This window comes from Oryctolagus cuniculus, chromosome 8 (genome assembly GCF_964237555.1).
Source record: "Oryctolagus cuniculus chromosome 8, mOryCun1.1, whole genome shotgun sequence".
Classification (NCBI taxonomy): Eukaryota; Metazoa; Chordata; class Mammalia; order Lagomorpha; family Leporidae; genus Oryctolagus; species Oryctolagus cuniculus.
Window position 1 is genome coordinate 4,198,357 of NC_091439.1, and position 27,026 is coordinate 4,225,382.

Here is a 27,026-nt window from a genome sequence, read left to right on the forward strand (position 1 = left end):
CGCACCTATATAGGATGCTGGATTTGCAGGTGGCAGCTTTTCTCACTACACCACAGCACCAGGCCCACAATAGCCTCTTCCTGTGGGAACTCTGGTGATGGGGAAGTAGGCTTCAGTCAGGTGGTAGTTAGTTCTTGCATGGGAAACAAGGTTCCTGGAAAAATCCTCAAGATAAAACCAAACATCAAGATATTATCAATAGGAGAGATTAATGACCTCAGGAGTTCTGTGTTCAGGGACCTAGTAGGGCTAGCTGCACCACTCCCTCAATTTACTGAGTCAATTTTAGTAAAAGCAGGGCCAGGAAACTTTGGGCTAAAGGAAGAGGCTGGGAGACTGTGGGAGACCAGGACCTGATAGTATGCAGCATCTGCATCAGAGGCACTGCAGAGGAGGGTCTCATTTCATGTCTACTGATGTCCTGTTTCCATGTCCAAGATCTTCTTTTCTGAATATCTATACCGAAAGTTTTATCCACGTTTCTCTTTAAGCAACCTGTATTTTCTAACCTGTTTCACTCAAGTGAGGCAGAAACCCTGTTTTAAAATTCCCTAAAATACCGTTAAATCACTGCATCACCATGACTACTTAGGGCATCTAATTTTCTTTCCCTTTGGGGTGAAGGTAATGGTTAATCTGCCCTGTGGACACAGCGACAAACCAAGCGAAGCTCTTGCTTGGAGTTTCTACCTAGAATGGAGGGACTCAGTAACTCGATGGTTCACATGAGGGTTAAGTGATCCCAAGAAAGTAGAGCTCAGTTGAGGAGGGAGGGCAGGAAGTGGCAGATACAATGCTGCAGTGGGCAGTTAGGAGCCCTGGATGAGAAGTTTGGCCTGAGTGAAAGGCAAGTCATGCTGACATCTGAGAAAGGAACATTCTAAGAGAATGCGAGGCACAGTTCATTTGTCAAGATCCAAAAATACATTTTTATGACTTCAGGGTTGCTATTTTCCTGAAAAGATAAGTATTCAAAGTCATCTTAGTGTTTGTTGCATCCCACGCACTTTACCTGTAACCCTTAGCTAATGATTTGTGTTCTTGTGTTCTGCCCTCCACTCCAACCTTAACACAAACCATTTAAATTCTTCCTCAGTCGTTTGGAAATGGCTACTAGGAAAGCCATCTTCTAGCCCAGTGGAGAAAGTTAATTTGTTTATATGATACATTTGAACATGTTTGTAGCTTAGTATGTGGGTAAAAGTTCTCCATCAGGGACAGGTTTGAGGCGGGGCCGGTATTGTGTTGCAGCAGGCTAAGCTGCTGTTTATGACACCAGCATCTCGTGTTGCAATGCCAGTTCAAGTCCTGGCTATTCTGCTTCCAATCCAGCTTCCTGCTAATGTGCCTGAGAAGGCAACAGAAAGTAATCCAAGGGTATGGGCTCCTGCCACCCACATGGGAGACCCAGATAGAGTTCCTGGCTTTGGTTGGGCCCAGATCTGGCTGTTCCAGCCATTCGAGGAGTAAACCAGAAGATGAAAGATCTGCCTCTCCCTCTCACTCTGTCACTTTTCCTTTCCAATAAATAAATAAATCATTAAGGTCATAAAGGTCACCTGCATCCTGTTGCAAGCATGCCTAGATTTGAGTCCCAGCTGCACTTTGATTCCAGCTTCCTGCTAATGTGCACCCTGGGAAGCAACAGGGCATGGCTCTAGTTCTTGGGTCTCCACCACCTATGTCTGTCTGTCTGTCTCTCTCTCTCTCTCTCTCTCTCTCCCTCCCTCTCCCTCCCTCTTCCTCTTTCAAATGGAATTGGTATAGAACACCTCTAAAACTGGTTGGAGGAATTGCCATAGAACCCACAGAATGGGATCTGCTCACCTGATGCACAGCACGTCAGTTACTACTGCTGGGGTGATGTGAGAAAGTAGTTTCTTCGCAATGCTCAGAGCAAATAGGCAGCAATCATTCAATTCCTAGATTTTCCAAGGGGTGAAAGACTGTGACTTATAAAGCGGGCGCTAAGCAATGTGCAGTCAGCTCCTCTGTAGACCTCTGGTTGGCCTTCCTTTGGTCAGCAACAGGAGGCTGAAGTGTTCTTCTGAAGATGCTATGATAGCACAGTGGCTCCAGCCTATCTGGGGTCTGTGGGCAGGTCAGTCATTACTTTGTTCGGGACCTGGCGTTTCTGAAAAACTTCTCAAAACAAAGACTAGCAGTGGATTGTTAGCCACAGAGATGATAATTGCATTCCGAGTTTTGTAATCCAGTGTCCCACAGGGCCAACCTGACCCTTTGCCACACCCTTAATTTAGTGAGTTAAACTTTAGCAAGGAGTTGACTTGTAATCATTGCAGTGAAGACAGGAAGTGCAAGCTAAAGGAGTCCTCAATAAATCCACATCAAAGCCATTAGGGATGGGGGCAGCTCTCCATCAGCTTTTTTCCTTCCTCCTGTTACTTTTATTATTTGCATGTATGTTTGATTTCTTCAGCATCAAGACAGGGGTTGAGACAAAATGGAAACAAAAAATATATCAGCAAATGTGTTCTACTTCACCCTCCTCCATTAAATTGAAGGTGGTGTGTGCTAAGCACTATCTTTCTGTTAAAAATGCATCAGTTAGGGGCCGGTGCTGTGGCAGAACAGGTTAAGCCCTTGCCTGCAGCACCGGCATCCCATATGGGCACTGGTTCGAGTCCTGGCTGCTCCACTTCTGATCCAGCTCTCTGCTATGGCCTGGGATAGCAGCAGAGGATGGCCCAAGTCACTGGGCCCCTGTACCCACGTGGGAGACCTGGAAGAGGCTCCTGCTCCTGGTTTTAGCCTGGCCCAGCCCTGGCCATTGCAGCCATTGGGGAGTGAAAGATGGAAGATCTCTCTCTGTCTCTTTCTTTCTTTCTCTCCTTCCCTCTGTAACTCTGCCTTTCAAATAAATAAATCTTTTTAAAAGTGCATCAGGAATTGTGAGAAAAGAAGTTCTAAAAATGTTGATTTCATTTAAAAATCTGAATACTTGAATAAAGTAGAAGTTTTTTGTATTTTAGCATGAAAATTGCATACATTTTCTTTCTCAGACAAAATCCTTAATTTATTAAATGTGTGTGCACACACATGTGTGAAAGGCACACACAAAACTAAAGCCTTCACGTGTATTAATTAACCTAAGTTTCAGAATAACCCCATGTAGTAGATGCTGTGTTGTTCACATTTTACCAGGGGAAGAAGTGAAACATAGAATTGGCTGTTTATGTGCCTTGCCCAAGATCATTCAGGTAGGCCAGGATTTCAAACCTGATTCTTCTGCTTCAAAATGTAAAAGTAAAAAAAAAAAAAAAATACTGTATTCACTTTTGTCCAGAGGTCATTTTGATCAAGGATGGGGTGATTTCTGCTATTTTTCTATTCTGTTCTATTCTGTTTTCTATTCACTGTCTTTCTTCAGATGCACTGTGGAGAGAAGGTGAAAGTCCAAATAAAAACTTGTTTTGTTTTTTACAAAGTCCCTCTTAAAACTAAAGTGTTCTGCAGCTTTTTTTTTTTTTTTGTAAGATTTTTTGAATTTTATTCAAACGGCACAGCAACCAAGACAGAGGGAAAGAGATTTCCATTTGCATTGCTTCTCAGTCTTTTGGCTAAGATCAAGTGTGAGATGTTCCATTTGCTGGTTTACTCCCCAAATGGCCACAGTGGCCAGGGCTGGGCCAAGCCAAAGCTGGAATCCCAGGAGCTTGGAACTCCATCTGTGTCTCCCTCATGGGCGGCAGGGACCCAAAGTACTTGAGCCATCTGCTTCTGCTTTCAAGAGCCAGTCAAGAAGTGGAGCACCTGGGACATGAACCAGCACTTTGATAATGGGATGCTGGAGTCACAAAAGCCACAGCCTAACCTGTTGTGCCTCAACACTGGCCCATGTGATAGGTTTTAATTTGTGCACTCTTTTACAAAGGACTTGTTAAAAGAGATTACTATATAAATTTAAAATTTGTTGCAAGCTAATATATTTTGTTAATGAAATTATTTTTACCAAATCAGTATGTAAACTATTTTCTATGACCAGGTAAAATCTTAGTGATGATATTTAAGATAAAGTTTTCGATTACAAAATGGTGAAATTAAACTGCCAAGTTATATTTTTTAATTAAAGATTTATTTATTTATTTATTTGAAAAGTAGATTTACAGAGAGGCTGTTCACTCCCCAAACAGTCACAATGGACGGAGCTGTGCTGATCTGAAGCCAATAGCCAGGAGCTTCTTCTGGGTCTCCTACGTGGATGCAGGGGCCCAAGCACTTGGGCCATCCTCTACTGCTTTCTCAGGCCACAGCAGAGAGCTGGATCGAAAGTAGAGCAGCTGGGACTCGAACCGGTGCCCATATGGGATGTCAGCACTGCAGGCAGCAGCTTTTCCTGCTACGCCACAGCGCCGCCTCCCCCAGTTTCTAAATTACCCTACTTATAAACAGAATTAACAACCTCTTCCTTGGTTTACCACCTGGAATCCCCTTTCAGAGCGTCTTAGGCTAGTGTTGTATTACCATTTGGTTTATCCTACTTCCCATGTTGTATTTTTACTTGCTACTCTTTCTGTATATGAACTCTTTAAGCATAGAGTATGTTCCCTTGTAATCTTTTCTTATGCATCTGGAACACCTGGACAGCTTTATAAAGTAATTACGATATATTGTAGCATATTCATTGTATTGATTTGTACCTAGATATGTTAGGTGACTTATCCGAAATCAGAGAGATAGTCAGCCTCGTGGTGTGAATAGAACTTGAGCCCATGGGCTCCCTGTTCAGGATAATTTTTGCCATTCCAGAAACATCGTTTTAAGGAAAAAGTCTTGGAGGCCTCTTAGAGGAATCAAGCCATGTCCAGGACACGCATCAGCTACCAGGGGACATTTAGTTTCAGATTCTTCACTGTCTCTCCTTTGTTGTTTCACATTCTGTTCTCTATATAAGCTATGATTACCAAGAGGAAAATATTTTCTGGGAAAAAGTGTTATGGGTATAGGTTGTACTTCTCGTTCCTTTAAGGCTACCTCAGGGTTTTCCTTTATAAAATAGAGTTAATAGTGTGGCCCTGTCTTAACGATTTACTTATTTATCTAAGAGGCAGAGTTACAGAGAGATAAGTAGAGGTCTTCCATCCACTCGTTCACTCCCCAAATGGCCACAATGATCAGGGCGGGGCCAGGAGCTTCCCTGGGTCTCCCACGTGGATGGCAGGGGCCCAGGGACTTGGGCCATTTTCTGCTGCTTCCACAGGCACATTAGCAGGGAGCTGGCTTAGAAATAGAGCAGTTAGGATTGGAACTGGTACCTAGACGGGGTGTCCCTGCTGCATGCAGCAGCTTAACCTGTTGTGCCAAGCACCGGCCCCAGCCCTGTCTTAAAGGGAAAGATCATCAGGCTTAACTGATGTTTCAAAATATGTATATTTCCTTAAATGTTTTCCAGGTAGATGATTTAGAAGGAGAGGGTAGCGATGGTACCATTTTACTTCTACCTGTTATAAACTCAGGAATAATTAATACTATTGGTTGCTTAACATTGTGTGAGTCGTCTCCCAGTGGTGACTTCTGTTATGCTCTGGTTGGACTGGGCTGCCGTAGGCAGTATCCAAACCACCTGAGCTACTCTGTGAATCAAGACCTAGTGGCCCCTCTGAAAGCGAGTTTGGGATAAATTTGCAAGGTCTGTGAGTTTGTCATGCATGAACTCTGAATTTGTTGCAAGCAGGTTACAGAAAACAGACCCTCCCGAGCCCCCTGTGTGTGTCTTTACCAGCCTCAGTGATGTAGCACTTCACACATTGCTGCCAAGCAAGGGCACCTATCTCATCGTTCTGCAGGACCGATAATGTGAGACTTTTACCCAGTTTTCAGACACCATCACTAGGGAACCAAGGCAAAATGTCCTGTGGGGACAGGTGTTCAGCCTCACAGTTAGGATGCCTGCATCGTGTATTTGAGTACCTGGGCTTGATTCCCCGATCTGGCTGCAGCTCCTGATTCAAGCTTCCCGCTGATACAGACCCCTGGAGGCAGTGGTGCTGGCTCCAGTAACTGGGTTCTTGCCACGCAGGTGGAAGACCTACACTGACGTTCTGGCTCTGGGCTTCAACCTGGCCCCACTCCAGCTGTTGAATGCATTTGAATAGTAAATCAGTGCATTGGAGATCTCTCCTCTTCTCAAATACATAACAAAGAAACTCTTTAAAATATCATGTGTCTTTTATCGATCTGGTACATATGTCCTGATTGTATGGGTGTGGCAGAGCTTTCGTGGGAGCACGTCTTGTCCCCGGGTTCAGCAAGGTGCTGGGTATATTCCGGAATTCCTCACTGAGATCGCTTCGTACTTACATACGTTCCTCAGGAGGCCTGTCTCAGTCCCACATGTTCCCTGTGTCTTGGCCTGGCTCGGCCTACACTGTCGGCCTCCAGGCCACGGCTCTTCCTTGTCATCACTGTGAGTGTGGCTTACTGACCTCTGCTCTGAGGACAGAAAAATAGTATTTTTTTGTCTTTTACATGGAACCATAGAAAAATGTTGTCAGTACAACATATAGGAAAGAAAGATACTGAATGACAAAAGTGGACAAGTGCCTGCTGTGTCTTTCTCTGCATATTATGTCTTTCTGATATGAAATTTGAAGGAAAGGAGAAAGAAGTGATCAGGGAATCCTGAGTGAGGAGTGGTCAAAAACAGGACTAGATTTTGATGTAGGAAAAAATACTCTGGTCTTTGAATAAAATGGAAAAATAGGATCAGTAAGATCTTAAACACAATCTGTTCCCAATTCATCTAAGAAATTAATGTTGGGGAGTAGAGCATGCAAATATAAACCTTTGCATGAAGCTTATACCTCCTGGTGGATTAAAAAATAAATAACTAGTTTCTGGCATGTATTCATCATTTCTCTTTGTTGAATATTTTCTTGCTTAGGAGTATTTCCTCCCTTGTTTTTGGAAGAAGGGTGACAGTGTATCCTTTCACCCCAGTTATGTATTTAAGTCTTAAAAAAAAAAAAGCAAACGTATGGTTCACTGTACTTTGTATGTCCAAATAAGTTTCTTCAGATGTGTAACAGAGATGAGAAAATAATAACTGACTTGCGATATTGAAGATTCAGCCTAGCTCCAATATCATCCATCTTTGGGGTTTTCTCTGTGTGTATATATACAGTGTAGAATAACAATCACAGAGGATTGTTGACTTGTTCCGTTTCTTTTATTAACCCACAGTGGCCAGGAAGCAGCTCTCAAGCCTGGGGAAACATTCAAGGAGTGTGCAAAGTTGTAGAGAATGTTCACCAGGGATCTGCCTTCAGTCTTTCTGGGACAGTGTTTTCCTGGCAGCTGAGGGTCCTCTCTGCTCTCAGTGTGAATATCACCCCCATATATAGTTCAGCATTATCCAAGACAGTCTCCTTTGTCTGGTCTACCTTTCCTGTGTAAGCCTAGCACTGTGGGCTGGTTAGCACTGTATGTCAGGGAGGATACCAGAGTCCCCTCTCTGGAGATTGTAGTTTTGACTCCCCTAAGCAGTGAGGGTTGACTCTCACAACTTTCTGGAACAGTATGTGCTCAGGGAATGGTAGCTGCTGCTGAGATGTCTGTAATCACTACTGAAATTGGCATTAGTATTCCCCCTGAGTGCGGGATAAGCAGCAGCTGAAGGGGCGGACACAGGGATTATGCCTTTAGTCAGAGATCTGTAGTTCTGAGCAGGGGTTCAGTGAGACTGGAGAAAGTACTGGGCTTTGTATTCCCCTCCTGTCTGACCTCACAGGAGCAGCAGCGCTGACCATTGCAGGACTGTCACCTGAATGGTTTCCCTTCTGCATATAACCTTGGAACATGTTTCTTCCTCTAGGTCAGCCCGTGTGGGAGCTGTGAAGCCCTTAGAGGGGTAGCCTCAGGAGCAGCTCACGCTGCCTTTCAGAATTGCAGGTGTTATTAATATTGGAGACAGAGATGAAGAAGAGGCAGTAATACTTGTCTGGAAGGATTGTTTGGATCAAATAGAGCATGTGTGTAATGCTGCCTCAGAGCTCAGAACACTACAGGGTGGCACTCAGTTCACATTGCCACCTTTTTCCTTCCATTTCTGTATCTTAACTTCTGCACACTCCTCTGTATCTTCTGGCCTTTCTTCTTATCTGAGCCGTTGTGGCAGCCTCCTTACTGGTTCCCCACCTTGTGCTAGTTTGTTCTTCCTTGTCTTCACCCCCCAAACCCCTGCCCAGTGCTTCCGGTATCTTGAGTTCTCCTTATATCATAAAGTGTGTGAATAAAAAATAAAAGGAAAGAGAAAAGAACTCAAGAATCTGTCTTATAACATGATGGAAACCCACCTACTATAAAACATCTAACAGTGATAGCGATTTTAAAATAATTTTTAAATGAAGGAATGCATGATACAAGGGAAATGCTGTGAGGGCAGGAACAAAGCGTGAGTACAAATCTAGAGAGGTGCAGGGACACAGGCTGCCAAACCTGAAGGGACATTCTGGATCTGGGTGACCTGCCAGTCTGCAGGTCAAATCACACAGCCACTAAGCACACAAGGAGGAGATGCATTGGGTGCAGTGAGAAGTCTGCATGAGTGCTAGGAGGTTTCCTTAGTGGAGACCATGGGGAAGAGACAGTATTCAAAGATGTTCTGACAGCAGTTTGTTCAAAACGATACCCAGGAAGTCCGAAGAACACCAAGCTGTGCGAAGGAAAAGAAACCTGTACTCAGACATTACATTTAGACTCAGAGTAGGCATCCTGATGATGATGGTAGCCAAAAGGTAATAAAATAGTGGCTTCATAAGAGAGAATAATTGTTAACTGGGGATGTTTTATGAGATAGAGACATTGTTATAAAAACAAAAGTAGAAGACTCACCAAAACACCCCCACTAAAGGAACTTCTAAGAATAGACTTCAAGAAGTAAGAAAATGGTTAGCAAAGAAATAACAAATTAAAGCATCAGAGTAGATCTATATAGAAGGTAGTGGGGTCACTATTGTAGCACAGTGAAGCCACCATGTGTGATGCTGGCATCCCGTTTTAGAGAGCCAGTTCAAGTCCCAGCTACTCTGCTTCTAGTCCAGCTTCCTGCTAAGGAGGGAGACTGGGATGGGCTTCCTGGCTTCTGGCTTCCGCCTGGCACAGACCTGGCTGTTGCAGGCATTTGGGGAGTAAATGAACCAGTGAATGGAAGATCTATCTCTCCCTCTATGTCACTCTGCCTTTGAAATAAATTTTTTATATCTTTAAAAATAAATAGACATTAGCAGTTTATGTCTTTTTCAGTAGCACTTAACAAAAAAGAATAATGAAAGTGTTTAGTCTAGTAATTAAGTACTCCCACGTTCCAGTGGAGTGTCTGGGTTCAAGACCCGAATCTTCCCTGATTCCAGCTTCCTGCTGTGGCAGACCGTGGGAGGCAGTAGGTGATAACTTGAGTAGTTGAGTTCCTGCCATGTACGTCAGAGACATGGGTGGAGTCCCCAACTCCCAGCTTCAGCCTGGGCCCAGTGTGGGTACTTAGGGAGTGAACGAACAGATGGGAACTTTCTGTGTGTCTCCCTATCTGTCTTTCTCTGCCTCTCAAATAAACTTTCAAAAGAAAAGGATAATGTCATAGACACCATTGTCAAACAAGGCTAGAGGTACTCATTGTATTTAAAATATTCCAAGGTCTTATATTTTCAAGAAGGAAAGTAATTGTCTTTGGACTTTTAAATATGCCAATGAAACATTACTGTAAATGCACAGACTAGCAAATAAAATGCTATCTTTTTATCAAGTTCAGTAATTACCTTCCCAGAGTAGATATTTGTTAAATACATCTGCATACCAACTGCTGGCCACCATTGTGATGATACAGTGTCAGTTGTATGTGCTGTGAATTTAAGTCATTCTACTACTACTACTACTACTGTTAAACACAAAGCTCTTTGCCAGTGGAAGGGCAGCAGTAGCAGCACCAATGTGTGGTTCCAAAGTCAGAGACCCACCCTGGCCCACTCCGGGGCACAGTGGTCCTTTTACTCTCCACATTCCACGTGTTTGCACCAACACTGTCTTGTTTGTAAAATGCAGTCATGATATTACTTTTCTCTTGGCAGTGTGGTGTGAGCACTTTTATGGCACACTGGCTGTGTTATGTGGAGCCCTAACTGCTAAATTATCTTGTTGAGAGTGTTAAAGGTTGTTTCATTAACGTCTTAAACAACTAAATTGTAATTGACCAGAGACAAGGTTGTTTAACACTTCTGATGGCGATGGAAAAGTAGTGTCCTGGGGAGGCTTAATGCCCCCTGGCTCTGGCTTTTAAGATTACATTTCACTTGGAGCACTCTTTTTCTAGAAGGTTTAGTGCAATAGTGATGAATAATTGTTAGCATGTATGTGGATTCATATATTTCTACTTCCAAAGCAGAAAAATAGATTTATGATCTTTGAACTGAAAGGATCTCAAGATGCTACTAAGCTACCCTTAGGGCTTCAGGGAAAACATTTAGACTCCAGGTCCTATGTACCTCCTGTGTGGGGAGCAACTGGGAGCAACTCGGACTAGACTAAGTTACTGGAATTAAGACTTATTCTATGCATCTGCTCTCCCACAATATGGCGCTGGGAGAGGAGGAAACAGCTTCTACACAGCTGCCTCCAGTTCAACCAATAAACTGTAGGACCTGCTCCTGATTGGAGGAGAGCAGCGTACTCGGCGTGTGGGTAGCAGAGTTGGGATTGGTGGAAGAGGACTATAAAGGAGGAGAGAGACAACATGCACGAGGAATATCTAAGGGGAGCATCTATCTGAAGGAACACCTGTGCAGCCCCCGAGAGAGCCGGCCGGCGGTGTGCCGCTCCCCCACGGAAGTGGGGAAAGTGGCAGGGGGAACCGCCCCTCCACGGAGGTGGAAGGGACGGTAGCCAACCTGGGAAGAACCAGCAGCAAACCCGGGGAGGGCTGAGCAGACAAAAGAACAGCGCAGGGTCCTGTGTCATTCCTCCACGAAGAGGGGGAGCGACACTCCTGTAGAGAACACAAGAGTTTTCTGGAAATTTCCATCCAGCATTGGAGGTAGAGTGGCTTGTCTTAGAGGGTGTGAGGATGGGTTTAAGACAAAGGGTCTTAGAGCAGACTTGCTGGTCTGCATTCTGGTCTGGGGCCTCCTCCCTACTGGGCCACAGCTGAGTCTGCTTTGCTCTGTGGCAGCTTCCACCACCAGGTTCACTTCTGAATGCATAGTTCTCGTGTGCACGGTATCAGAACTGGAGATCTCTTGGACAATATGCTAAATATTTATTATATATTTGATTTCTGGACCTCTGTTCATACTGATAACTTTTTTTCCCTGTAAATGAGATTGTGGCATGCTTTTTGTGTGTGTGTATGTGGTCATATATTTTTGGGTATACACTCTTAAACCTTACCTAGTGGAAACAGAAGGGATGATATTTTTTATTTCCCCTGGAAACCTGCAGGGCGGATGTTTGAGTCCTTTCTTGGCAGGTGGATATCTCAGCATGGTGTTGGCAGGAACACCTGTGTTCTGTCAAGAGCTGTTCACCTAGTTCTAAGCCCAAGAATTTGTATTTGGTCAAAAGAGATGTAAAGGATCTGCTCAAGAATCATGTACTTCTTAATTTAACCAGGAATGTAAGTTTAAGATGGGCTAAAGACAGCCAAATGTCTGACAAAGCAGTGTCAGTAAATGGAGTTCTGTTTGGGCAGACATATTTAGGAAAGTGACATTCAGGCTCTAACGTGTTCCAGTTACAGATTTCAGCTGTGTTAAGATTAAAGCTAAGTAATAAACAATTTTGCTAATCTGTTTTTGCTTTGTGATTATTTATAAGAGTTTACATAAGTGAATAGAGAAATTCTTTATATAAAGGTAATTCCAGAAATTCATGGAAAGTAGAATTTAAAGATAAGCATATTTTTAAGCAAAAAATTTTGAAACCCGTGAAGAGATTTTTCATATGACACATTTTGTATCAACTTTTTGAAGACCCTCCTTACTCCAGAAAAATGTGAAATAGGAATGAAAAGACTTCTGAAAAAAAGTGAATTCATTTGGAGAAATGTTGTCTTGGCATCTGATGTCTACCTTGGGCTGTCCTACATTCTGTGCCTTCCAGAGATGAAGGATGCCTCCTCTCAAGCTACTCACAGTCCAGTGAAAGAGATAATTAGCCAAAAAAAAGTTTTAAATTACATCTAGTCAAGGTCCGCAACAGAAATGCCAGGTTGCCACAAGTGTGATAATAAAGTTATAACCCAGTCGCAGGCCCTGGGGAGAAATGCCAGGAGTGGTCCTTTCACTATTTTATGATCCCTGGAAGCCATAGAAGTTCTGTCACAGGAGCCTTGTAGCTCTCCCTTGGGTCAATGTGGATATCCAGCGTGCCCGTTGCTTTCCAGGCCTGTGGGCCACCTGTGCTGGATGCACAGCCCTGCTGCTGGCTTGGTTCTGGCCTCTTCTCTCAGCTGTGTGAACAGGAGCAGGTCACTTCTCTGTGCTTCTGTTTTATAAAAAGAGCAGAGTCATAGCCCAACATGGCAGGATTATGGGAGTATTAAATAACACGTGGAAAGTGTTTTTAGTCAGGTGCACTGTATGTTTCAAGACAAATTTAGTTTTTATTTTGGAATCCAGTAGATCAGAAATATTGAAATATGCTCACTATATTGATCATTTAGATTCTCTTTCTAAAATACTAATTCTGTTATGTAAAATTTTATTTTTCCCCCTTTCTAGCTCCAAGAGGAAAGCGAGGATGGAAAACCTTTTATGCTGTACTGAAGGGAACAGTTCTTTACTTGCAAAAGGTAAAAGTAAATTAGATAAGAACTAAAATCCACAAAACGTTATGAGCCAATAATTAAACAAGGTGCCCAATGAAATAATCCACTTCGTGCAGAGAAGCCATATCAAACAGCTAGAACTGGTTGTTTAATTGAGGTTTAAATTATTCCTTTTTGTTTGTTTATTTTGATGAAAAATTTAGCTTTACATATGCAATACATACACACAGGTACACACACACATGTACTTGATCAGAGGAATGATGAACTATATTCTAATTATGTCTGTGCAGGTTCAGATTTGTGGCAGCACCTGGTTCAGTGGATATTGATTAATTTAGCCTTTATTATTCTATCATAATTTTTATCCTACTTAAAACTAGACATGCATTTTTATTCAAGTTCTGAAGCATTTCTACTTGACAATGTGACGGTATTCCAAATTACCTAGTAGGTAAATGGGTTTGACCAGAACATTGTCTGTCTGCCAGTCTCAGAATGTGAGAATCTGTTTAGGATCCAGCTCATTGGTTCTGGCCTTTGTGGGGAGGAGTGTCTTGTCCTTCCACCTCCCTTGCTCAGTGTGTTGACTAGAAAGTCTTAACACAAACAGTCAACCACATCCAGGGATCAGTGTGATGGCAGCTCCTGCTGTGAAGAGGCAGGCACTGAATCAGGGCTAAGAGGAAGCAGGCAGAAGAAATACTCCTCTTGGTGGTGTCTACTAGGAAAATGCCTTCTTTAATTGTGACAAAATCATCTGTTGTCTTACATTTTAAAATATACGGTACAGTGTTGTTAACTATAGCACAATGCTATATTTTTTCATCTTGTGTTACTGAAACTATACACTTTGAATGGCAATAATCTTACCCTCCCAACTTGTTTTGGCCCCTGGCAACCACCATTCTACTTTGCTTCTATCAATTTAACTGTTTTTGATAACCTTGTGTAAATGGAATCATACCCTTCTGTGACTGCTTTATTTCAGCATAATGTCCCAAGGTTCAGTCTCATTGTAGCTTGTGTCAGAATTCCCTTCCTTTTTAATGCTGAACAGTATTATATGTATATATACCACATTTTCCTTATCTGTTCAAGTAGTTTTTTTCCACCTCATGGTTGTTACGAATAATACAATGAACATGGAGTACTAATACTTCTTTGAGATCCTAATTTTATCTCTCTTGGATTAATGCCTAGAAATGGGATTGATGGATTATATGGTCTCTCTGGTTTTAATTTTTTTGAGGGATCGCCATTCCATTCTCCAAAACAATTGCACCACTTTGTGTCCCAGCAGTACATAGGGTTCCAGTTTGCCCACATCCTCACCATACCAACCTTTTCTCCTCCCTCCCTCCCTCCCTCCCTCCCTCCCCTCCCCCTCTTCTCCCCTCCTTCCTTCCTTCCTTCCTCCCTCCCTCCCTCCCTCCCTCCCTCCCTCCCCTCTTCCTTCCCCCCTCCTTCCTTCCCCCTCCTTCCCCCCTTTCTTTCCTTCCTCGTTTCATTTGCTTTTTTTCTTTTATTTTCTTTCCCTTCCCCTCTCTCCCTCCCTGCCTTCCTTCCTCCCCCTTCCCTTCCCTTTCTTTTTTATAATAGCCCCCCTATATCAGAATGACATAGTATCTAATTTTTGTTTTTGTTTGCTATTAGAAATAGAAAACAATCCCAACAGTTTTTCCCACTCTCTACACACACACTTAACACAGAACATGTCTGTGATCTTCAGTTCTCCAGTGGACACCAGCCAGGTGTCCTGTCATTCAGTTCCGTTCTGACTCTGTCTGGAGATGGCTTCAGGTCCCACAGGACTTCCTTTCACTTCAGATAGCCTGGTTTTCTTCACTTTTGACCAACCAGATATAAACCAGGAGTTTCCACAGCCCTTTCCGTAGGTTTAATTTGCTAGAGTGTCTCACAAAACTCAGAGATGCGCTTTACTTACAGTTGCCCGTTTGTTATAGAGCATCTGACAGGAGCTGGGAGGAGATGCATGGGAGAATGTATCGGAGAAGGGCATGGAGCTTTCATGCCTAGCACTACTACCAGGTGATACGGGCTCGCTACCCGATGTGCACAAAACCCAATCTGTGACACCTTCAAGAAGAGAAAGGCTTTATTTGCTGGCAAAGAAGGCAGGAGAGGTGACTCACATCTGCCTCCCGGATTGGGGGTCTGGTTGAAAGTATTATGGATTAGGTAGGAGAAAGCTGATGTGTGGAGACACTGGCAAGGCAAGTTTTAGTCAGAGGGGTTGGAATCAGGCCAACATTGTAAAGTGGGATTCAATTTCAGGTTTCCTTTTTGTATGAATCTCTTGCTTCTGAAAGGGCTCTGGTATTTTAAATTCCGGTTGAACTTCAGTTCTGCAGGTTATTCCTAAGTATTTTTAATATTTTTATATTATTATAAATGGTGTTACTAATTTGCTTTTCAGATTATCTACTGTTAGTGTATAGAAATGCAATTAAATGCTGCACATTGATTTTTGTATCCTGCACCTTTGATGAACTTATTTTTTCTAACAGGTATTTTTTCTCTGGAATCTTTAGGTTTTCTGTATATAAGGTCATTCTAAGATCATGTCAAAACTGTTTTTAATTTTTAGATGTTTTTGTCATGAAAAGATAATGAGTTTTTTTCAAATGCTTTTTCCATATCTACTAAGATGTCCATATGACTTTTAGCCTTTGTTCTGTTAATACGGTATCACTTTGATTGGTGTTCATGTGTTGTTATAAATGTCACTTGTTCATGATATGAAATTCTTTTAATGCACAGTTGTGTTTTGTAGTTTCATCAGGAATATTAGATAGTATTTTTTTTCCTGGCTTTGGTGTCAGTGTCACGCTGGTATTATAAAATGCATTTGGAAGTGTTCCTTCCCCTTTAATATTTTGGAAGACTTGGGGAAAGATTGGCATTAATTCTTTAACCATATTGTGGAATTCACTGGTGAAGCCATCTGGTCCAATGCTTTTCTTTGGGAGGTTTTTCATTACTGATTCAATAGCTACACTAGCTATAGATCTGCTCAGAGTTTCTTCGTTCTCCATGATTCAGTCCTGGTAGATTGTTATGTTTCTAGTAATCTATCCATTTCTTATAAGTTAACCAATTTGTTGATGTAAAATTGTCCATATCAGTTTCTATTAATAATTTTGTTTATGTGGCGTCAGTTGCAATGTCTACTATTTCATTTCTGATTTTATTTATTTGAGTGTTCCCTTTTTTAGTCAACCTAAAGTTTTCTTCAATTTGTTGATCTTTTGAAAGCAAATTCTTAGTTGGATTTTTTCTTATTGATTTTCTATTCTCTATTTCATTTCATTTCTGCTCTAATCTCTTTTTTAAAAGATTTATTTTATTTATTTGAAAGACAGAGTTACAGGGAGAGAGAGGTCTTCCATCCGCTGGTTCAACCCCCAGATGGCCGTGATGGCTGGAGCTGCGCCGAACTGAAGCAAGGAGCCAGGAGCTTTTTCCGGGTCTCCCACATGGATGCAGGGGTCCAAGGACTTGGGCCATCCTCTACTGCTCCCCCAGGCCATAGCAGAGAGCTGAATCTGAAGAGGAGCAGCTGGGACTAGAACCGGCACCCATATGGGATGGCAGCACTTCAGGCCACAGCTTTAACCCACTGCACCACAGTGCCAGCCCCTCTGCTCTAATCTAATTCCTTCCTTCCTCTGCTTCTTTTTTGTATATATTTTTTTCTTATTTTGAGGGGCAGTAGAGGGAGGGAGAAATGGAGTTGGGGGAGAGAGAGAGAGAGAGAGAGAGTGAGCTCTCATCACTGGGCATCCCACAAATGCCCATGATGGACGAGGCTAGGCCAGGACAAAACTGGGAACTGGGGATTCAATCCAAGTCTCCCACTTGGGTGGCATGGTTCCAACTACCTGCGCCATCACCACTGCCGTCCAGGATCCACGTTAGTAGGAAACTAGAATCAGAAGTTGAATTGGAACCCAATTACTCTGATGTGGGATGAAGGCATCTTAACAACCAGGCTAAATGCTTATCCCTCTTCTTTTTCAATTCAAGTGTCTATTGTTATCAAATTCCCTCTTAGTACTGCTTTAACTGCATCCCATAAATTTTGGGATGTCATATGTCCATTTACATTTGACTCAAAGTATATTCCAATTTCCCATTTTACTTCTTCTTTGTCCCATAGGTAATTGAAGAGCGTGTTAATTTACACATATTTCTAGAATCTCCAGTTTTCCTTGGAATATGTGGTTGATATGGTTTCAATTGCCTTAAGTGTGTTAAGACTTAATCTTCTGGGCCAGCGCCGCAGCTCAATAGGCTAATCCTCCGCCTGCGGCGCCAGCACCCCAGGTTCTAGTCGCGGTCGGGGCGCTGGATTCTGTCCCGGTTGCCCCTCTTCCAGTCCAGCTCTCTGCTATGGCCCGGGAGTGCAGTGGAGGTTGGTCCAAGTGCTTGGGCCCTGCACCCCATGGGAGACCAGGAGAAGCACCTGGCTCCTGCCTTCAGATCAGGCCAGCGCACCGGCCGCAGTGGCCATTGGAGGGTGAACCAACGGTAAAGGAAGGTCTTTCTCTCTGTCTCTCTCTCTCTCACTGTCCACTCTGCCTGTCTGATCTGTGTGTACCTGAGAGGAATGTGTATTCTGTTGCTGTTGAGTATGTATGCTCTGTGTATGTCTGCTGTGCACAGTTGGTCTTTAATGTTCAAGTCATTGGTTTCCTTATTGATCTTCTGTCTGGATGTTCTCTACCTTATGGAAAGTGGAGTATGGAAATCTACTTGTACTGTGTTCATCAATTTCTTCAATTCTGTCAAAGCGTGGTTCATGTATTTGGGTGTTCTGATGATGAAAGTATATAATGTTTATGTAAATTGATTTTTATTAATGTTCTTTTAAAAAAAGATTTACTTATTTATTTTTAAGGCAGAGCTACAGAGATAGATGGAGAGACAGAGAGACACAGAGAGACTCTTCCACCTGCTGGTTCACTCTCCAAATGGTCTCCAATAGCTAGGGGTGGGCCAGGCTGAAGCCAGGAGTTTCATCAGGTCTCCCGTGTGGGTGAAGGGGACCAAGTGCTTGGGCCATTCTCCACTGCTCTCCCAGGCGCACCAGCAGAGAGCTGAATGGGACATGAAGCAGCAGGGACTCAAAGCTGCACCCGTATGGGATGCCAGCATTGCAGGTGGTGGCTTAACCTGCTGTGCCACTCTGGCCCCCTTCTTTGTCTGTTTTGACAGTTTTCTACTTGAACTCTATTTTGACTGGTATATAAATACAGTCATTCTTTTGGTTAGTATTTACATGGGTAATCTTTTCTGTCATTTGCTTTCAGGCTATGTATGTTTCTAACTAAAGTGAGTCTCTTGAGACAGCATATGGTTGAGTCTTTTTTAAAAAAAATCCATTCAGCATTCTGTATCTTTTGATTGTGAAGTTTAATGAATCCATTTACATTTAAAGTAATTATTGATTGAGAAGAACTTACTATTGCCATTTTATTAACTATTTTCTGTCATATCATTTTTTTACTTTCCTTTCTCTTTTGAGTACTCTGCATTTCATTGATTTTTTTATAGTTTCAGGATTTGATTCCTCTCATTTCCTTTTGTGTCTTTATGGTTTTCTTCTTGTGGTTACTATGGAGATTATATAAAGCATACTGTAGCTATCACATTATTTTAAGCTGATAACAACTTTAATCACATACCAAAACTGTATTTTTACTCTTCCCATATATATATGCTTTATTTAATGTCACAAAAACTACATCTTTTTATGTTGTATTCCTTTAGCATATTTTTATTATTGTAAGTATTTTCATACTTTTGCCTTTTAATTTTTATACTAGAATATAAAATGATTTACATACCAATATTAAATATAGAAGTGTTGTGTATTTCTATCCTGTCCTTTCAGCTTGAAGAATTCCTTTTAGCATTTCTTGTAAGGCAGATCCAACAGTAATGTTTGTCTTGGGAAGTCTTTATTCGTCTTTCATTGCTGAGGATAATTATGCTGGGTATAATTTCCTTTGTGGCATTTAACCATTTTGACCTCTTCAGGCACACCATCACAGTGCCTGCTTGGCCTTGCATTGTTTCTGCTGAGAAATACACTGACAGTCTTAGGGAGGTTCTTTGGTATTTGGCAAATCACCTTTCTCTTGCTACCTTCAAAGTTCTCTTTTTTTCCTTGACTTTTTATAATTTCACTAAAGTGAATCTTGCTATTTCTTTGCAGTCATCATAGTTAGAATTCATTGAGCTTCTTTTCTCTCTCTCTCTCTTTTTTTTTTTTTTTTTTTTTTTTTTTTTTTTTTTTTTTGACAGGCAGAGTGGACAGTGAGAGAGAGACAAAGAGAAAGGTCTTCCTTTTGCTGTTGGTTCACCCTCCAATGGCCGCTGTGGCCGGCGCGCTGATCCGAAGGCAGGAGCCAGGTACTTATCCTGGTCTCCCATGGGGTGCAGGGCCCAAGCACTTGGGCCATCCTCCACTGCCTTCCCGGGCCACAGCAGAGAGCTGGCCTGGAAGGGGGGCAACCGGGACAGAATCCAGTGCCCCGACTGGGACTAGAACCCAGTGTGCCGGCTCCGCTAGGTGGAGGATTAGCCTAGTGAGCCGCAGCACTGGCCCTCATTGAGCTTCTTGAATCCGAGTCTCCATGCATCTGCTTCCCCAGATTGGAAACATTTTCTGTTAGGATTTCTTTCAATGAGATCTCTGTCCCTTTCCTGTCTTTCTTCTCCTTCTTAGGTTTCGATGGTGCATATATTGGTTCACTTGATACTTTTTTTTTTCCCCTCCTTGTTTTTGACTTGATTTATTCAAATGACCTGTCTTCAACTTTGCCAGTTATTTCTTCTGCTCTATCAAATCTGTTGTTAAACCCCTCATCTGAATTTTTCAGCTTAATTATTTTATTCTTCACCTTAGAAGATTTTTCTTGGTTCTTTTAAATGTTTTTGCATCTTTCTGATGATACTCACATTTTTGTTGAGCATCTTTCCGGTTTTTCGTTTGTTTTCACTTACCTGCCAGGTTAATTCGTATACCTCCATTTGTTTAGGGTGGATTTCTGGAGATTTATTTCCTTGAACCCATTTTCCTGTTTCTCTGTGTCTCTTGTAAGTTCGTAATGGCACCTGTACATTTAAAGAAATGACCACTTCTCCCAGTAGAAGCTGGCTTGGTACAGGGGAAGGCCCTCCTTATTTAGTCTGGGTAGAGAATCTTGGGACCCTGAAACCTTCATGAAGGGACCTGACTTCCTACATTTTCTCAGTTACCTGGGCCTGCAAATGTCTTTCTCAAGAATTCATAAGTTATTTGTTGGCAGTTCTGCAGGATTTCTAGTTCTACAGCAGCAAGCCACCATGTTCTAAAGCAGCCACCAGACTTCCAGCAGGTGCCAGCTCTCCAAGTCAGATGCCAGTCCCTCAGACTCCTCCGGACTGCTGGAATGCTGCTTGCACGTTCCATTCCTCTCCCTCTCCTTCCAAGGGAGGAATCCTGAGCTGTGCTGAGCTCTGCTGTCAACAGCAAGGCACCTGTCCCTCTCCTTTGTTTCACTGGCCTCCAGGCATGCAAACTGTGCCAGTTCTGAATGAAGTGAGACTGAAACTGGCCCCTTGGTTAGCTCTGAAGAGCTGCCATGCTGGCTGTGTGCTGCTGCTTCCTCTTGCCCCCAAGAGAGAAGCCTCAGGTTGAATGCCTCTCTGCCAACTTCAGTGAGCCATGCTGGCTCCAGCAAGCCGCCCACCACTTTCTTTTGTTCTCTCCCCAGACATTCAAACTATGCTGGTTCCATCAGTGCTGCCAGTAAGCCAAGATAAACTCATTTACTCAGACAGCCCTCTGTGAAGCCAGACCTTTGGAGGCATGTTCTCTCTTTCCTTTCCCCTGAGGGAGAAGTCGTGGGCTGGGACATTCTTCTGTGGTACCAAGCTGTGCTAGCCTTGAAGGAGAGATCAATATTACCCATATTAATAACATTGCTTTTGTTACCTGTTTCAATGTGGATTTCTTGACTGTGCTCTCCTGGGGACTACAATCTTACATGGATTCTGGTTTTCTCTCTCTCTCTTTTTTAAGATTTATTTATTTGCTTGAAAGTCAGGGTTACACAGAGAGAGAAAGAGAAGCAGAAAGAGAGAAACAGAGAGAGAGGTCTTCTATCCACTGGTTTACTCCCTAGTTGGCCGCAACAGCTGGAGCTGCACTGATCTGAAGCCAGGAGCTTCTTCTGGGTCTCCCATGTGGGTGCAGGGGCCCAAGGACTTGGGCCATCTTCCACTGCTTACCCAGGCCATAGCAGAGAGCTGGATTGGAAGTGGAGCAGCTGGGACTTGAACCAGTGCCCATATGGGGTGCCGGCACTGCAGGCAGCAGCTTTATCTGCTATGCAAAGTGCTGGCCCTCTCTGCTATTATTTTGATCCATATATCTTTGTTAAGTCAGTGTTCCTGTGGGGAATGAAAGGTGGGACTGCCTATTCTGCTGTCTTGGTAATATCACTCCCAGGAAAAAATTTTAAAATCTGTTTGGACACATAAAATAGTTCTGGCATCTTATTCTTTTTACTCCATGTGCTTTATTAGGTATACTTTATTGTAAACATTTTCTCATTAAAATATTTCCAGAAACTTTTTTTTTTTTTTTTGGTTCATCTGATATCTGGTGAGTGTTCAATGATATATTATTAAATTTTTATTTTCCCCTTTGCTTATATGATTACTAAAGAATTTTTAAATGGTTACAATATTTTCCATTAAAAAATCACCATTTTTTTAACCTTTACCTCATCTTCAGACATACCCTCTTTTAATTTTTCACAGTTATAAATGACAGAACATTTGTATGTATTTATGCATGTAACTGTTTTTTTCCCTTACGATATAGAGTCCTGGGAGTTTCATGAATCAGAGTAGGAATTATTTACAATTCTCCTACATAAACTGTAGAGAGATTATACCAGCTTTCGTTCTCTACAACAGTTTCTGACAATGGTCCTTAAAACCTGTCCTTAACACAGTGATGATGGCTCAGGTAGTTGGAACCCTGCCACCAATGTGGGAGACCTGGATCAAGTTCTCAGCTTCCAGTTTTGGCCTGATCCTGCCTCAGCTATTGTGAACATTTGTGGGAGTGACCCAATAAAAGAGAACTTTCTCTTTCTCCTTCTCTTTCTCTTTCTCCCTCCCTCTTTCCTCCCCTCCCTCCCTCCCTCTTAAATTAAAAAAAAAAAAATTAAAAAAGAAGGTGTCAACCTAAGAAAGGGATATTGTTCATTTTGAGTGTTTTGTTTTTGGTACAAACACATGCCCTAACATATTTTACTCACTGTTATAGGTACCCTTCTACACTGTCTCTCTGGCTTAAAAAAAAAAAATGCCTTCCCTTTGATGTAGCATCTACAGCACTGACTCATATGGTAATGTGATGACATCCATACTAGTACTGCTAAGAGAATAAACTACTGTAGAATAGAGATAGAATTATTGGGAAGAAATTTGAGTGATATTTAAAGAGCTCATCGAAAGCATGTGTTATGAGAAGCACTATGAATGGATTTCAGGAGTTTTTTGCATAAAAATAAACTCATCCTAACTTGTTATAATGCATCTGAAGAGGATCTGGGTTGAGGTACTGAGAAGGATAAGACATTCATCTGAAAAGATCCCCAATTGGAGCAACGTGAATTTTTCCAAAACTGAAGGCAGACTGAAGGGAGAACAAACTGAAGTTTGGTGGGGAAAATCATGAAATCAGTGATGCTTTACAAGTAGTTTATGAAGGACAGTTCCCCACCCCCAACATCAACGTTTCACAAATGGGTAATTCGTTTTAAGGAGGAGTGAGGGAGTGTGGAAGATGAAGCCTGAAGCAGCAGAGCATCTACATCAATTTGTGAGGAAAAGATTAATCTTGTTTCTACTCTAATTGAAAAGAGCTGGTGATTAACAACAAAAACAAGAGCCAACCACAGGCATCCCAGTGGGGTCAGCTCACACAGTTCTGACAGAAAAGTTAAAGTGGGGCAAACTTCTGCTCAGTAGGTGCCCAGATCAGCTGCAGACAAGCACGTGCTTTCAATAGTAAATTTCTACAATACCCTGAAGCATTTCTGTGAATAATTGTAACACAGGGTGAACTGTAATCCTAAAGACAAAGCACAGTCGAAGCAATGACCCCCCCAAGAGGCAGAAGGGGGTCCAGTCAAGAGCAAAATTGCTGTGGCAGGTTTTTTTCTTTTTATATGTTCAAGGCATTTTGCTTGTTGACTTTCTGTAGGTTCAAAGAATGGCAACATCTGCCTGTTAGGAGAGTGTGTTGAGGAAGTGAGCCAATCTTTCAGCAGAAAAGTGCCCAGGACATCTTCTCCAGGGTCCTCCATTGTGACAACTGTACTCACTTCTCTCATCAGTCAAGGATGGTGCCGTGAGAGTTTCTGTGGAAACTATCAGGCATCCACCTCACAGTCCTGACTTGGCTCCTTCTCACCTCTTTTTGTTTCTTAATCTTTGTAAAAAATTAATTTGAAAGGCAGATGACAGAAATGGAGAGAGGGAGAGAGAGAGAGAGGATCTTCCATTCACTGGTTTACTCCCCAAGTGGCCACAATGTCCAGGGCTAGGCTGTGCCGAAACCAGGAGCCTGGAATTCCATCCCAGTCTCCCATATGGGTGGCAGGAGCCCAAGAACGTGAACCGTCTTCCACTGCTTTCCTAGGCACATTAGCAGAGAGCTAGATTGGAAATGGAGTAGGTGGGATTTGAACTGGCACTCATATGGGATGCCAATATTGCAGGTGGCAGGTTAACTCACTGTGCCACAACGCTGACACCACTGTTTCCTAATCTTAAAAAAATTATTTACAGGGCAGTCATTTTTCTCTGGTTAATATTAAAAAGACTACATTGACGTACTTGAGTCAGTATTTACAAAAAGTGTCATAAACTTGACACAACTTATGTTGAGAAGTAAGGCTCATATTTTATATTTCTACCTTTTAATCCCATTTTCCATGAATTTTTGAAGTATCTTCATACGTTTGATTTATTGTTATTTTTGACACTTCAGACATTAACAGTGAAGGTATTTTTTTAAGCTTGCCTTCCTTAGGGGTCACCCAGATCCATGGAGACAGTTGGTGATATTCAGAAATTACCCATGCTTTTAGATGGCCTGATATTTTGTATGATCTTTGTTTTCCTATAGCGTCAGCATAGCTCCCAGTTTATAAGTCAAGTGCTCTGGCCTGCATCAGATCAGCACATGTGTGCATGCTAGGCCCACCCCTAGTCCTTTCAGCTAGCTTTGTCTCTGTGGGGAACAGGCCTTTGAAATTAAATTGCACATATCACAGCTGTTTCCCCAGCATAAATCCTATTCTCTTGGCTCACTTTTTCATTTTCTCTAAAAAAAAATCTCTATAAGGGGCACAGCTGTCTTTGGCTAAACCATTTCTTTGAATCCCTAGCCGCAGGCTTTCCACCCACTCCATCTCAGGATGGGCCTGGAAAGAGAAAAAGGCTCTTGTATTTGACATTTGAGAAAAGCAGTCCAAAGAGAGGTGCTGATCCAAGTCACCAGCTTTTTCTAATTCCTTGTCCTCTCCTTATTATGGCTTTGAATTATCCAGCTAAAGAAGACGGGAGCTAAATATGGACGAGGGACCAAAATTGTAAACTTCGTAGCTTCAGCATCAGTTTGGATTAAACCTCCAGAAGATTGCTTCTCCAGATTTGTGGTACCTGTGGTGCATGACAGATGTGTACTTGGGAAAAGTTGGATGAAATTCCTTTTAAACCTGGCACTAATGAAATTATGCATTTGTGTAGGAGACTGAAAAGTAGAGCTCTGAGTTAGGTATCATTGCTATTTCCCTTTGAATCACTAGGAGTGAAAGCATGGCTGGAAGTATCAATTTAGGACAAAAAGAATGGCCAGTTTTGTAAAAAATCTCTAGCCTTTTCTTATTATTGTTAATATTCTTTAATCTTTAAAAGAAAAAAGTCTGAAAATATATAGAGATTCTTGGAATCTCAACAAATAATTAAGCAATATATATACCTAGAAACCTGGAGCAAAATTCTGGAGATTAGTTCATCTGTCATTAGAAGCTTAATCTTCTCATTCCCGGGTCTTGTATGGCTATGTTTACCTGACTTTTAAATCAGTTTCATGTTTTGTAAAAGGAAAAAGACAAGGAGTGGATCATTCATAGATGGAGGCTCTAGGACTCTGCATCCGGAAATGCCGAGCGCAGGGAGTGAGCAGGCTGCTGTCGAGCGCTGAGCCGACCTTCACCCAGAGCAGCCTTTGGGACTCGGCGCTACTCCCCAGACAGCAGTGTTAGGGACTTAGATTTGTTCCCCTGGGAATTACTCCTTCATTGGAGGTATGTCGGTGCTTGGTATTTCCTATAGAGGGCTGCTAATGTCCCGTGTTAATTCCGACCCCTGCTACAAGCTTAATTTGTCAGCACATGACGCAAAAAAGTAAATTCTGTGGTTGCTAGGTGATTTGGGGGGTTTATACACTTTGAATTTCACATCCTCCAGTGCCTATTTAGAACTCATCACCTGTCAGTTACTGTGCAAAATTCTGGGCTTCCACAGAGACTGAGACACAGCCCCTTCCTACATAGAGCCCACAAAATAGAAGGAAAAGATGTGACTTGAGCATTTGCCGAACAGTGAAATAAGGCACAGGAGAATCTTTCTGAAGAGGACTGCCCAGGCGTGCTTCCAAAGAGCAGAGAATGCATCCTTGAGGAATGAACGCACCTTGAACTGATGCTGAGGGACAGCAGTTTTCCAGGCAGGCAGGGCAAGACCAAGCAGGTCAGCCAGAGAGGGGGCAAATACCAGACTCGGGAGAATGTGGCATGTTCAAGGATGGCAGACTGCAGCAAGCAGTACAAAGTCAATGAAAGGTGAAAGTTAGAGAGATGCTGTGACAGTGTAACCAACTGCTGAGTTTACACAAGAAGCTGTTCATTCCCTGAAGGGATTCCAAGCCCTGGATGTCTGAGGTCCCCCCTGCTCCCACTGATACCCAGCTACGTGGAAGATTCTGATGGCCTCGTGCCAGGCAGCCTTCTCGCAGGAGCTGCTGCGGAAGACATGCGCCTGGGAGTGGCGTGCTGCTGTCCCCTCTGTGCGCTTCGGATGACAGTGTGAGTGCTCGTGCGCTTCAGGAAAAGCTGAGGCGCACTCGTACTCTGCATTTCCCATTCTTCAGCCACTTCTTCGCAACTGATGTTCCCCAATTCTCGGTTGTTCCACATGAGTTTTCTGTTTCGTGATGGTGTGAAGACAATACACATTCAGTAGAAATTGCACTTTGAGTTTTGCCCCTTTCCCAGGCTGGTAATATGTGGTGTGAATCCTCTTGCAGTGCTGGACAACAGCAGCAAGCTGCACAGGATCACACGGGAAAGCAACCAGTGCTCTGCCAGGCACAGCTGTCCTCCAGGCCGGCAAGGGACTGGTTCAGAACCACACTTGGTACCAAAATCTGCGGATGCTCAAACATTGATGTCAAGGTGGTGTATTCGCATGTATCCTCCACACATCCTTCCCTACCATGTAAATCACCTCTAGGTTACTTACAGGGATTGTCCAGAAAGTTCATGCAGAATGGAATTAACAGATAAATTTGTTTTTGGTGGAAAAGAAATTTGAAATGCATGCATAGGAGAGGCCTTCCAGAAGTTAATGAAAAGTGCACATTATGACAAAACTATGCATCGATTTCAAAAGTTTTTTTGCACCATAATAACCTTAACTTTTAATTACACTTTTCCATGAACCTCTTGAAGGCCCCTTATATAATTCCTAATACAATGAAAGTGCTATGCAGTGGTTGTTGTATTGCATTGCTTAGGGACTAATGACGAGAAAAATAATGCTGCAACCTTGATAAGCCTGACTGGATAGGACATAAACAAATTGCAAGATGAGTGATGCCCAGACATGAAGTGCTGGAGGGAGACAAGTAGCAGGAGCCACAGCAGGGGGGCCCACACATCGCTTGATTTGTATTTGTATTAACTCAGCACAGTGCTTGGCTCTCAGTAAATTCAAGTTTTGCCTTCAGGAACTTTCTGGGATTTTTAGAGAAATGGTTTTCATCCACAGCTGGATCAGATGTGGAAACACAGATATGAAGAGCCAAATATACTGTGTCATAAAGTTAGGATCTTTGGCAGACTAGATGCATTAAATGTATTTTCAACTTGGG

At 42.6% G+C, this 27,026-nt stretch overlaps 1 protein-coding gene across 23 annotated transcripts in view; it reads left to right on the forward strand.

Annotated features, from left to right (window-relative positions):
- The window catches only part of PSD3 (pleckstrin and Sec7 domain containing 3), a 588,112-nt gene that overhangs the window by 494,751 nt on the left and 66,335 nt on the right, over positions 1-27,026 (forward strand). For all 23 annotated transcript variants that reach the window (XR_011378165.1, XM_008267258.4, XM_051819330.2 and 20 more), the window contains one exon: positions 12,729-12,799. Coding sequence is in view for 22 of the 23 variants with exons in the window: in XM_008267258.4 (XP_008265480.2) it covers positions 12,729-12,799 (71 nt within the window). In the remaining variant the exon portion in view is untranslated. The remainder of the gene's footprint in view (positions 1-12,728; positions 12,800-27,026) is intronic.